This window comes from Leishmania braziliensis, chromosome 36 (assembly GCF_000002845.2).
Source record: "Leishmania braziliensis MHOM/BR/75/M2904 complete genome, chromosome 36".
NCBI classification, from domain to species: Eukaryota; Euglenozoa; class Kinetoplastea; order Trypanosomatida; family Trypanosomatidae; genus Leishmania; species Leishmania braziliensis.
This window is the reverse complement of record NC_009327.2, coordinates 2,011,245-2,024,526: the sequence shown is the minus strand read 5'-3', so window position 1 is coordinate 2,024,526 and position 13,282 is coordinate 2,011,245. Positions and strand designations below refer to the sequence as shown.

The 13,282-nt window shown below is 57.4% G+C and overlaps 3 protein-coding genes across 3 annotated transcripts; all 3 read left to right on the top strand.

Moving 5' to 3' along the window:
* Positions 1–19: 19 nt before the first annotated feature.
* On the top strand, positions 20–5,584 carry LBRM_35_5500 (conserved hypothetical protein; the record flags this gene model as incomplete). Its single annotated transcript, XM_003723194.1, has 1 exon — positions 20–5,584. One exon carries the CDS (start codon positions 20–22, stop codon positions 5,582–5,584), a length of 5,565 nt encoding a protein of 1,854 aa, XP_003723242.1.
* A 1,062-nt stretch (positions 5,585–6,646) lies between these two features.
* LBRM_35_5490 (putative glycosyl hydrolase) lies at positions 6,647–10,111 on the top strand (the record flags this gene model as incomplete). The annotated part of the gene is made up of 1 exon (XM_001569114.2): positions 6,647–10,111. The coding sequence occupies one exon, from the start codon at positions 6,647–6,649 to the stop codon at positions 10,109–10,111; it is 3,465 nt and encodes a 1,154-aa protein (XP_001569164.1).
* A 1,616-nt stretch (positions 10,112–11,727) lies between these two features.
* LBRM_35_5480 (conserved hypothetical protein) lies at positions 11,728–13,104 on the top strand (the record flags this gene model as incomplete). Its single annotated transcript, XM_001569113.2, has 1 exon — positions 11,728–13,104. The coding sequence occupies one exon, from the start codon at positions 11,728–11,730 to the stop codon at positions 13,102–13,104; it is 1,377 nt and encodes a 458-aa protein (XP_001569163.2).
* Between the last annotated feature and the right edge of the window lie 178 nt (positions 13,105–13,282).

Here is a 13,282-nt window from a genome sequence, read left to right as displayed (position 1 = left end):
CAGTAAACTGAAGGCAACAATGATGTCGCCTGACACATTGCATGCTTACCTAGAGCGGCTGAGGAAGGTTCTGACGTCATCAGAACCAGCTAATAACGTCGCGACACAGCGAGTGGACAAGACGGTGACCAAGACAAGTGTAGCGTCCGCCGACCTTGCAAAGCTGGAGGGCGTTTGTAAAGCTGCCGTGCGGAGCTTTACAGAGAAGGTGAGCACCAATGCTCTTCCTCTCTCAGAGGAGTCGAACCGCCAAAAAGCAAAACAGCAGGAGCAGGAAGAGCTTCCTCAGCGTATGGAAACGGTCGTTGCGGTTCTTCTCGACGAGCTCGCGCGCGCCACCGCAGATGTGCGCTCCCTAAAGGCGTCTCTTGCCCAAAGCACAGCCCTCACCGAACCTTCACCGGCTCGAAACTTGTCGGTGGAGCTGAATGAGCTTCGCAGAAAACTCAACCGGAAAGAATTGGAGGTGGAAACGCTTCAGCAACAAAACTTTGACGCGAACCGCCAGACAAAACAGCTCTCTCGCAGGCTCGAAGAGGTGGTTTTCTCGTACGGCGAGGTAGCGCATGACATGCTGCGGTCCCAATACCGCGAATACGCGTCACTGCGGAGCTTGTTTCTCCCAGCGCTCTGCGGTGAGGTGCCTCTCGACAGTTCGACAGCCACCGAGGCATCTTTTGCTGCGAGCAGCTCATTCGATGGAATACGCGAGGCCCGTCCCACGAGCTATTCACAGGTCCCCTCTAGTGGCATGCAGAAGCTGGTCATCTCTACTGCTCATTTGGAGGCAATCCAAGCCCTCGAGCAGGAACGCAGTGCTGCACGCGAGAGACAACGCGAGCTCGAGGAGGTGATGAAGGAGTTAGAGGTCCTAAGACAGGAGCGCGATGAAGAGATCGCCAACCTAAAGTACAACTTTCTCGCAGCCGAGGAGGCGTGGGAGAGGGACATGGCCATTCTTCAAGCGAAGCTGTCTGCAGTGCAATCTGCTGTTCCGCAAGGGGTGGACCTGCTATCCAACGCTTTGCTGACAAACAATACCACCGAGAAGTCCGGCATCGCCCAGAAGCTTACATCTACGCCGTTGCATGATACTGCTGCGCCTGTAGACGTTCCAGAGAGCCCCCTCATCGTGGCACAGATGGCCGTCAAAAGGCAGGAACGACTTAAAGAGCTGGCAACACTTTTGGGAACGACCCCAAGCGAGACGAGCCTTGAGGATGATGTCGCCTACCAACGCCTCCAGGACTTCTACACATGGGCACGTGAGGTTGTAGCTCCTCTTAGTACAACTTCCTCATTTGAAGGATCACTGCTAGACATGATCACCAGCATTGTCCACGCCTACCAGGCAGTGTTGCAGCAGGCATCCACCATCTACACCGATGCCACATCAAGCAAAGACGACAGTTCACTCAATCTGGCTGACATTATGAAAAACGAGCACGACCAACTCGAAAAGCTTTGGAAAATCATAGACGAACACTTGCTAACTCAAGAACTTCGCAACGCGCTTGTGAGCAGTACTCCACAGCCACTAGAAGAACGTGCGGCTCTCTCTTTTTCTTCCCCACCAACCGTCGCGGAACTCGACCAACTCCCGCCACTCATACAACATGTGAGCTCCAATGCAGCACTCTATTTCCAGCTGCAGCTGCGGAGTGGTGAAATACCATTGGCTCTCTATATTCAGCATCTCGAAAACAAATTGGAGCAACTAGAGCAAACACTTCAGCAAAATGACGTACAACAAAAAATAATCGAGGACCGTTCAGCAACGCACCAGCCACTCCCGCAAAACACTTCACCACATAACGACCCTATTCACCTCCGAGGCTCTTTGCCGGACGTGGAGGCGTCGCCGTCGGAGCCCTGCGGTGCTGTGATTGCGCGCGCCGCCGCCGGTGCTGCGGAGCGCGAGCGAGTGCTGCGCGCGGACCTCGCTGCCGCGGAGGAGCGCCAGCAGGCGGTGGAGAGCCGGCTGGAGGCGGCGAGGACGGAGCAGGAGCGGGTGGAGGCGGACCGCGAGGAGCTGCGGGAGGGCGTGGCCGACGCGCTGGATGCGCTAGGCGTGGAGGCGTCGCCGTCGGAGCCCTGCGGTGCTGTGATTGCGCGCGCCGCCGCCGGTGCCGCGGAGCGCGAGCGAGTGCTGCGCGCGGACCTCGCTGCCGCGGAGGAGCGCCAGCAGGCGGTGGAGAGCCGGCTGGAGGCGGCGAGGACGGAGCAGGAGCGGGTGGAGGCGGACCGCGAGGAGCTGCGGGAGGGCGTGGCCGACGCGCTGGCTGCGCTAGGCGTGGAGGCGTCGCCGTCGGAGCCCTGCGGTGCTGTGATTGCGCGCGCCGCCGCCGGTGCCGCGGAGCGCGAGCGAGTGCTGCGCGCGGACCTCGCTGCCGCGGAGGAGCGCCAGCAGGCGGTGGAGAGCCGGCTGGAGGCGGCGAGGACGGAGCAGGAGCGGGTGGAGGCGGACCGCGAGGAGGTCTTACAGTTGCGTCATGTTGCCTCTTGCGAGGATGCACTGGCTTGTGCTACGGAGGAGCGAGACGCTCTAATTCGAACCGTTGGTGTTTGCTGCGAATCGCTGTGTAGCGCAATTTCCTCTACCACACTAGGAAAGCCGAGCTTTCGGCCAGGTACTGCAACGATACTGACGTGTGATGAGGCGACGTCGGCTCTCACAGACTTGACGACTCTTACGAGCAACATCTTGCACAAGTACGCACACACGATGAGGCAAGCGTTAGCTTTACTGACGCCGCTTGTGGGCGTTCCATCGAACACGTCAACCGCAGCGTCTTCCGTTGAGGTGCTAGCCCATGTCATGGAGGCTGTGCAGATCCTTGTCGAGCAGATGGAGCGGTGTCAGCTGCAAGTGTTACTGACGCGAAAGCCAAATGAAGACGACGTAAAAGCGAGAGACTGGAGGCAAGACCAGTTCCCCGCTCTATGTGAACGGAGCGAGGAAGGGGGGCTCCCACTGGTAGACAAGCATGAGGCGCAAGCGACTCTTGAGGCAAAGGTAGCGCCTCCGCAACCAAACTGGGTGAGTGTGGCGGAGGTGTGGACCAGACCCACTGGGGCCGTTGGCCCCACCGTGAGGGCACGTGACGGCTCTGGGTTACAACACGCTGATGTAGCCGAAGTGCTTCCGCTCATGCGACAAGCGACTTTACTGGGGCTTTCTACTACCGCACAGGAGGCGCTGCAAAGTCGCCTTTCTGTGATACTTGGCGCCTGCGAGCGTTGTACCGTTCGAAACTGCTGTGTTGAAGCGACGGTAGCTCGAAAGTCACTGGAGATCGACGAGCTGCTTGCCGCTGTCAGAGCCGACGAGGATAGCCTGGAAAAGATAAGGGCGCTGGTGAACGAGGGTAAACAGTTAAATACCACGATGGATGTGGCGTGCGAAGCACGTGGGCAGCCTGTGACGCAAGCAGAACACGTCGCCACTCGCGAACAAGAGGAGGAATTCGACAATGGTGTGCGAGAAGCGGTGGGCTTGGTGTCCTGTGTGAGAGCTGCGACTGGCGAGGCCAAGAGGCTGGGGGAGGAGGTAATGCTCGCGCAATGTTGCATTGAAGACATGCAGGTTCGTCTCAACAGAGCGGGGGAGCGCAAAGCATTTCATGTCGAGGATGACGGTGTGCGCCTTGAGGCGGTGGGGCGGGCATGCTCTCTCGAGGAGGCGCTGCACGTCGTCGCCGCTGACTGCCTTGAGTGCGCGAAGAGGTCCCTGGAGTCCAAGGAGGCGTGTCGCCGCTGCGAAATCGTGCAGGATTGGGCCGTCATGATGGCTGGAGTCTCGGTGCGGCTTCACGCGGAGGTGATGATCCTGCAGTCCCGCGTGGTCGACCTCAAGGCGGCGGTACTGGAGTCGGAGACCCGAGAAAGCAGCCTATTGCAGCGCCTCAACGCCTTGCTACTGTCCTCGGGGCCACTAAAGACGGCTGTGGCTGCGGTGGCGCCCTCGCACAAGTGCGATCTTGAATCTCTCGAGGATGTTGCAATCGCCATGCACGCTGCCGCGCAACTTGTGCGCCGTCAAGAAGGGGACATCGATAAGTTGCTGGCTTGCAGTGAGAAGCTGAAGAGCGACGTCGACGATCTCAATGACAGGTTACGTGGCGTACTGGAGGAGCGTCACGTATCAAAATCGTCCTTGGTCTCACTGGAGGAGACCCATGGCAGGTTGCAGTGCCGCATGGGAAAGCTGGAGCGACAGGTCTACGACACCTTTTCAACCGTAGAGCGGCTAACAACAGCCGTCCTGGGTGAGGGCGAGTCGCGGCGACTCGACAAGGGTACGCCGGCGGACTGCTTGGATGGAATAGTGTACCTCAGCGATGTACTCGTCTCTAGAGCAGAAGAGTGCGATACTGTCAAAGCGCAGCTGTTTGCCTGGAAGGCCGAGGCCCGCGACCGCGAGGAGTCCCACCTGCGGACCACCGCGTCCCTGTCGACCCTGTGGAAGGCGTTTCGCACGACTCTCCTCCCTCAGCTGGTAGACGAATCAGCAGACTGCCGCGGTGGTTGTGGGGTGGCGGTTGCTTCGTCTGACCCCGTTGAGTTCCTCCCGAGCGAATCGGAGGCGCGCCAGGCGGTTGAGGTGGTTGTCGACACTGCCGACCGACTGCGCTGTGCACATGATGATCTGCAAGCTGTGTACGCTGTCCTTCGTGGCCACTTTGGCGGGGACGCTGCTTCTGCTGTCACTGACGGGACTGGGGCGCCACAAGCATCAGTGCTGTCGCTTCGCGACAATAGCACAACTTTTCGGCACTTCGACGACACCGTAAAGGCGACGCTCCGTCTCGTCAACACTGTAGTAAATGCCAAGTGTTCCTCCATGAGGGACTTTATTGATCACGTTGTCTCCGATGTACTGCGAGACACGCCGGGGTGTTCACAGATTTCGTTTGCAGCTCTTCGCCCCGGCGCCTTTGTGGAATGGCTTCACGGTTTGCTGGCTAGTCTTCGAACGCTGCGGGACAGCAGCGATCGGCACCACAATCGGGCTCGCTGCCTGCCTGCCTTCATGGACGCCTTGGTGGAAACTATTCATAGCTACGGTGGACGAGTGGACGTGACGTCTACTGGCGCTACCGACGTTCTCACCAGTGCGGACGCGACAGTGCCGTACCGCCACGACCTTGCCGCCGTACTTGAGGATTGGCAGGCACGGGAGCAGACAGCAATCGTTCACGGCCTGCAGACGCTGCTGCGACGGCAAGAGGAACGTGTTCGCACTCTCACAGCCGAGTGGCAAGACGTGACGGCACAGTACCAGAGGCTGTCCCAGGAACAGGCCGCTGCGGAGGAGATGGTCATGGAGCTGCGTCGACGTGTACAGTTTAAAGTGCAGGAGGATTACAAGCTCGAGGAGAGTCTTCGTGAACTTGACAGCCACCTGGATCAACAGGCGCGCGAGCTCGCCATGAAGTACTGCGCTGATCAGGATGCCATTGTGCGGCGCTTCACGGTGCTGAGAGATCAAATTCACGCAACAATGCGCCCAACAACGCAGCTGACGGCATCTGTCATGTTGCCCCAAACACCACGCCGCGGCACCACGACCCCGCATAGTTAGCGGCCCAGCAGGGACTCGATAACCCTGTGTGTGCTTCAATTATTACTATCACTACTGTTTTTTTCTTTCTTTCGGCAGAAGTGGCGGTCAGGTGTCCCCTCAATTCCTCGCTGACTTCATGGCGCGCAAGTCAACAGTGGCGTGCTTTGTGGTTCCCCTTCCTTTGTTTGTTTATCGTTCTCTCCATCAGTCCTGCGGGGCGGTGCGTCGCTGGCTCACAACGTCGAGCAACCACTAGAAGAAGAAAAAAAGAGTCGATACAGTGACGAAGAAAGCCACTGGGCCGGACAAGATATAGGCGACACACCTCTGCGGCGAATAGTGTAGGCAAGCAACTCTATGTGCAGGCAAAGGTGCTCACATGCGCATCAGCTGGGCACTTCCACGATGTGGAGCGCGTCTCAAGGAAAAGCTGAAACGTGTCGTCTTGCTTCATGGAAGTCGCTCGTGTGCTACCACACCCATCTCTTTCAAATGCTTCTTTGCTTTCGTAACCGCCACCTTTCCTTCCCATACCTGTCATCCTGTTGGGTGCCTCTCTCTCTCTCTGCCCCACACTACCCATTGTCTCTGTTGTCGCGCTTTCCCCCCTCCTTTCCCCTCTTCTTTCCTGTGCCACGCCGACTGACTGCGAACTTTTTAGCTGTTTTTCTTGTCATTTTCGTGGACTTTCTCTCTTGTTCCACACGTGCCATACCCAACCACTATAGCAAACTCCCGGGGAACTTGTCACTTCCACTCTCTTGCGCACCTCTGTTTTGAACATCCAAGCTCTGAACATTCTCGACGTTGACCAGAGTATGCGTCTGCGTCTGTACACTGACGTGTCTACACCCGCTTTGTTGTGTGTTGCACAGAGGCACCGACGCGCACGCGCACTCTTGTCAGACGGTGGACTTCTGCCGTCCACCACCAACTCGTACCCTTTCGCACTGCGTGGTTTGGACGGCTATTTTTGTTGTTGTTGTTCTCCATCCGCTTCAGCTTTTCTCCGACTTCCTCGTCTGATTTGTTCTTCTCTTGCGCCCGCGTGCTTGTCTCTCTCTCTGTGTTTCATGCATAATGTCTTCAAAAGCCACTGAGGATGGAACGGGCAGCACGTCTGTCGAGCGTCGTATTGATGCAGCCATCAAGGTGGACCGATGGGAACTGCGGGAGGACACCCTGCCGGTGGGCAGCCAGGTGCTTGTGAGCGAGACGCTCTTCTCTCTCGGCAACGGCCTCGTCGGCGTGCGTGGGCATTCAGAGGAGACGCAGGTGGGCCAGAACGTCCACGAGCGACACCACGCCCCCACTAGAAGTCAGCGTGCGTATAACAACAATCGCCGAGGTGGTGATATACTGCCAGACAAAGGGAGGAAGCGATCTCCAGCTTCGGTAGGTGGAAAGGACTGGCACCACTCGCACGAGCATGGAGACCGCAATGGTGGCAGTAGTGCCAATAGCCCCTTTGGACTGCGAGGAGTGTATTTCTCCGGGTTTTATGAGCAGCGTCCGCTCATGCAACCACATTCCTTCTCCGTTGGCATTTCCACCAAGGAGGGCTACCGCCTGCGCACGCCAGACGCCTTTTGTGTTGACGCGTTCCTCAGCGGTGAGCACATTAGCGCTGCACAAGGCACCACACAGTGTCACACTCGTCGCCTCGACCTGCGCACGGGGGAGCTGCATCGCCGATTTGTCTGGTTCTCCAACCTGCAGCACCGCGAGATTACCATCGAGTCTCGGCGCTTCGTTTCAGCGGCGCGCAAGAACATCTCCGCTATGCACTACAAGATGAGTGTGCGAAACGCGCACAACACCGACGTGCGCCTCATCTCGCGTACGCTCCTTTCAGCAGTCGAGTACGACGTCGAGGCGATGTTCACTCAGTCGAACATTCAAGACTCCATGAGTGTCGTGCTCGTGCGAACGCGTAATAGCTGCCGTCATCTCGCCATCGCCTCTGTCGAGACGTGCACATCGCGCTCCTACTCTGCTGGGACGCAGCGCTTCCCATCTATGGACACCAGCTCCACCACTCAAGGCGCGGTCAGCAGTGATCCGGCATTCATGACATCTCCATCTGGTGCTGGCCCGTCGAGCAGTGTCTCGCCATCGAGCCCAGCGGTCGTGTCTCCGACAACTCTCACGCCAAGCAGCCGCACTACAGAGTGGGGGACAGAAGCTTCCTACACGAGCTGCATCTCCGACGGTGTTATTATCGAGCTTGTTAAAATTATCGGTCACTTTGGCGACGAAGATGCGACGACAGAGGAATTGCTTGATGTGGCGACGCATCAGACCCGAGAGGTGGCAGCGCTCGGCTACGAGGAGCTGCTGGCAGAACACTGCTACGCCATGAGCGCCTTCTGGGATACAGCGGACGTGCGAGTGGAGCCGAAGGCTGATGTACAGGGTGCATTCCGCTTCAACATCCTGCAGACCTATATGTCGACCAGCGGGGATCCGTACTACTGCTTCCCGACCCGTGGTCTGACGGGAGACATGCTCCTGGGTGTGCAGCAGTGGGATGTGGACGCGCTGATCGTGCCGTTCCTTTCCCATGCGTGTCCAAAGAAGGCGCGCGCGTTGCTTGAGTTCCGGATTCGCACGCTGAACGAGGCGAAGGACATTGCGGCGGACATGTCTCTGCCCCGCGGCGCTCTGTATCCCTATCGCACCGTGACAGGAGAGAGGAACCCCACGCCGTACTGCGGCGCGTTTCTCTTCGTGAACGCCGTCGTCGTCTACGCGCTGAGGGAGTATGTGACAGCTACAAGCGACACTAGCATTCTCGTGCAAGGTGGTGCGGACCTCATCTTCACGACGGCGCTTGTCTGGCTGCAGTGGGGCACGTGGGAGAAGGGCCTGTTTCACTTGCGCTCCGTGTCGGGCCCCGACACGTACAATGATGTTGCCGACAACAACTTCTTCACGAACTTGATGGCGCAAATGCATCTGCAGTGGGCCGTGCAGCTGGCGGTGATGCTGCGGCAGGAGAACCCGGAGATGTGGTGCGGCATTATGCAGCGAGCGCAGATGACGGAAAATGACATCATAGCGATGGACCAAGCGGCAACCAAGATGGTACTGCCCTTCGACGGCACCTATCGTATTCACCCAATGGACCAGTCTTTTATGCGCAAGAAGCGCTGGGGCCTCACGTCGCTCAAGGACGGCGCGGGGGGCCCGCTGATGTCGCTCTACCACCCGACAGTGGTGTATCGGCATCAAGTGTGCTGCATACCGGATGTGCTACTGGCAATTATGCTCGCACCGGACAGGTTCTCATTGGACGAGGCAAAGGCAGACTTCACGTTTTATGAAGCGGTTACCGCCTCGGATGCGGCGCTACGGCTCGCCATCTTCAGCGTGGTGGCGGCGCAGCTACGGCTGCCAAACAAGGCGATGCGCTACTTTCACGACGCACTGTTTGTTGACATTGATAACCTCATCGGCAACTCCGGCGGTGGTCTCCACTGCACCGCGGCGGCGGGGTCGTGGAGTTCCATGGCGGTGGGAATCTGTGGATTACGCGTGGCACAGGGTGTGCTGCACTTCAACCCCATGCTGAGTGAGGAAATGGATGAGTTCGAATTCCACGCGCGGCACCGTGGCTGCCTCGTGCGCGTCCTGGTGACGCAGAGGCTTGTGACATACACACTAGTCAGCGCCCCAGACAGCGTGACGGACCTCATGCTGGTTCACGCCGGTGCAAACCGCATCACGCTGCGACTGAATCACCCCGAGACGGTGCGGCTTTTCAGGGAGGTGCGTGTGTTCGACTTTGACTGCGTCGTCTTTGAACTGGATAGCGTCGTCAAGGATATTGAGGACGTTCACTACCAAGCTTGGACACAAACATTGGAGGAGCACTTTCATCAGCACGGCTTTTCGGACTTTTCTATGACGAAGGAGCTGTACCTTGCTTATCTGCGCCACGTGAAACCCTTCTACGGGCTAAACGAGATTTTTAAGAAGTACAACCATCCGCCGCCGCTGACTGGGGAGGTTGATGACACAGCAGAGTCGAACACCCTCTACGGCCTGTGCCACCGCAAGCTACAACTGTTCCGCTCTTACGCGACGACGCACGGCATGCCGATGCGCGAGGGTGTTCTACAGCTCATTTCCCTTCTTCGCCAGTACGGGATCGCCGTCGGGTGCGTTAGCGGTAGCAAAAATGCGCGCTGGGTCGTCAACGAAACCACCAAAGGCAGCTCCATCTTCGACAGCTTCCTGGAAGGCAAAGAGGGTGAGTCGCTGGGGCTGCGTTGGCGTCCCGAGATGGACTACTTTGAGGCCTGCGCACACCGCATGGATGCAGCGACAAATCGCGCGGTCGTGGTGATGGACGGCATCGATGGCTTTTCCAAGAAGGCGCTGGAGCGCTTCCGCATGGTCATTGACGTGAGTCCGGTTCCTGAGGAGACGACGTTGGCCATCCCGAGAGTGCTCGCGAAGAACCTGGGCGACATTACTATGGAAACACTGAACGAGTACACTGTCCGTGGCAGGGTTGTCAACCATCTGCGTGAGATGTAGCTACTGTATCCATTTTTCACAACGAGATAGGGAGAGCAACAGAAGTGTTCAGAGGATATCGTGAGTTGACTTCATGCCCTTTGCACAGCTCTTCCTCTTTATTTCCCAGCAAAATTCGCTACCTGTCAATGTGGAAGGCAGGGCTTACACCCGTGTGCTGGTCTGCGCTGCTCCTCTTTGTGTGTGTGCGTGCATAATAAGGGGCTTCTGTGACCATTTTTTCCCTCCCGTTTCCCCTTCGTTTTTTTTTTTTTGCGGGGGGGGAGAGGTGGGTAGGTGGGAGCACTTTGCTTCCTCTCCTTAGCTGTGTGGCACCATTGCTATCGCTTTCTCGCGGTATACGAGCGTTTGGTTGTTGCGTGCGCCTGCGTGTTGTTTTTGTTCTTTTTGCTCTGGTGGTGTAGGGAAGCTGAGCTTTTCTTGAACTCCGAGGCTACATTAAAGCGCGCGTAGTCAGTTGCTCTTGCAGGGTTTCACCATCATCACGTATGTCCCCCCCCCCTGTCGCCCTATCCTCATTCCCGACGCGCATTACGTCCCCCATCGCCAGTCCGAATGGAGTGCATGTGCCTTCAGCAATTCACCCTTTTCTCTGCCCCACTTACATTTTTTTTCATGTCTCCTTTCCCTATCGGTGTGTGGTGTTTGGCTGTGCATTCTGTCTGCGCTATCGATGCCCCCACTGCTTTATCTCTGTCAGCTCTCTTTTGAGTCCCTTCGTCTTTCCCTTTTGTTCTCTCACTTAATTTGCCTTCCTAAGGTGAAGTGACGACGAAAAAGACAAGACAAACGCACGTACACACACACGCATTTCATTATCCCCATCATCCTCACAAAAATCAACACCAACGACTAAAAATAGGTAAGCTATGAAAGTTAGCCAGGTGCGACGAATCCGTCATCTCCCCTGCCCTCCCCTCCCCACCCTCGCTGTCGCCGGGGAAGGACGAGGTAATATGGGCATGGAGACGGAGAGAGGGGGTGAGGAAAGCGGCACACTGGAGTTCACACATTCTCGTGCTGACTGAGGTACATTTTCACAGTGATGTGCTCTCCCCGAAAAGATTATCGCTGTCTCTCTGCACGAAAGTGCACCTGTACACACCCACCCACGCACACAGTAAACTTCACAGCCCTGCGATAGTCTGTAGCCGCAACACTTAACGCCAGCAGATAGGTACAAGAAAGAGCAGTGTCGTGGCGGACACAGAGGTGCTCGTTTGGAGCCACAGCGCCCTTGCTGGTGCGTACCGGTGCTTGAACGCCTTTATGCAAGAGGCGCACCTTTTTAGTGCTGATGCTCCCGCGACGCACAGAAGACACTGTTGCACTTACCGATATAAAGCAGACAAACACACAAGCTTGCGCTGCCCTTATAAAACGAGTGTGACTGCTGCTTACACGTGCATCCCCTCCCTCTTACCCTTCACGCCTGGCGCTTCTTTGCCGCCCACGATACCGTAAGTTCTCTTCCCCTCGCTATCCTCTACTTCCGCTCTTTTCCATCGGTACCTGCAATCATTGTCGTGTGCGTTTTATACAATGAAGTCACACAACAGCGCCGGCATCTCGCCTTGTTCTCTTGTACTCGCTGGTTGAGCGCTTGTCCTGCCCAAATGCGCCAACGCGGTGATCGTGTCAAGGGCTCTGGCGCCGCCTTGGCTGCCGCTGCTGCTCGAGCTTCTGCCTTAAAGGGCCGCACGACATGTCAGCGACAACGGCGCGGATTTTGGATCGCAACGGCCTGCTTCGTTGTGTGCGTGGTGCTCTACATGTGTCTGGGTAACTCCATGGTGTTTCAATCGAGTGCGCAGCAGCAGCAGCAGCAACGTCTCTGGACGAGGAAGCCGCTTGTACTGACTGAACGTGATGTGATGGCACTGGATGTCGCCACCTCGCAGGTGGCGAATCTGGCAACGCTGCCAACGCTAGACGACTTGATCAAGTTAGCAGCCGAGGTAGGGGCGGCGTATGCGCAGTTGCTTGAACAGGTAACTGCTGCTCAGGAAGCAGAGGACGATGGACGTGCACTTCGCGAGCTGGGCGTTAGCCAAAACTACCTTTCTAGTGTCTGCGTTTCGCTGCGACGTGCTGCCGATGTGAGCTACGCGAAGCTCAAAGCCATGCTCCTGCAGGAGGCGAATGCGGAGCTGCATATGGCGCCGACCTCACTCGTGCGCATTATGTATGGTTGGATGCTAGGCAATATCTACCTCTACAGTGCAGTGTTGCCGGAATACTACCTCCTTCAGGATGACACTCCTAGCCACGCATTGGCTCTCATGCGCAGCCTCAACGTGTTTTCCTGGAGTCCACATGTGCACACGGTGTCGTCGCCGGAGACGCATAAGCACGGCGCAGCGGTGATGACCTATGACTTATTCAACTGGTCTGGCGGAGTGGCGTGCAAGCGAGGGCTGCTGAGTCACGTGCCACACGCGATGCGCTTTTGTGAATCGTCTTTCTCCTCCTGGTTCGCGGTTGCGCTCCGCGTCGCCGCCACGTACGAGGAGCTCATTGTTCTGCACCCTTCCTACGCACCACTCCGTCTGCACTACGCAATTTCGTTTGCCTTTCTTGCGATGGACACCGCAGCTGACGCGGTGACTGGTGGTACACAGAGCCCCGACGAACACGCGGCCAAAGCACTCAAAGTTATTCGAGGCGACCGCTCAAAGCTCGAGCGCACTTATAGGCATGCCGACGAGGCACATGGCCCCATTTTGGTTCTGCTGGAGGCATTTCTCACCCCAGTAGGGTTGTACACTGCAGACCACGTTGCTCAGCTCGTAGCGGCGCTCCGTGCGTGGAGGAGCTGTGCTGACGCGCAGGCGGCCTTGCTGAAGACCACCGCTTGGCCCGGCGACGTTTTTCCGGGCGAGTATCGTCCGCCCCTTCTTCGAGACGCGCAACTGCGGCACTTATTGGCGAAGGCACAGCTTCAATTGGGCGATGATCATGCAGCACTGCAGAAGTTGCGCTTGTGCGTGTAACGGAGGAGCTGGAGCGGCTTCGCCTTTTACATGCGGTCCGACTAGGAGACATTTGCGGTGATGAGCAAGTAGCGCTGACGGAAGCAGCTTCTTGAGGCCTGCCATGACAGCGTAGTTTTGGACATTTCCTTCACGTCGCCTACGTTCACTACTATCCAGCGAGTACTGTTTCACCTGG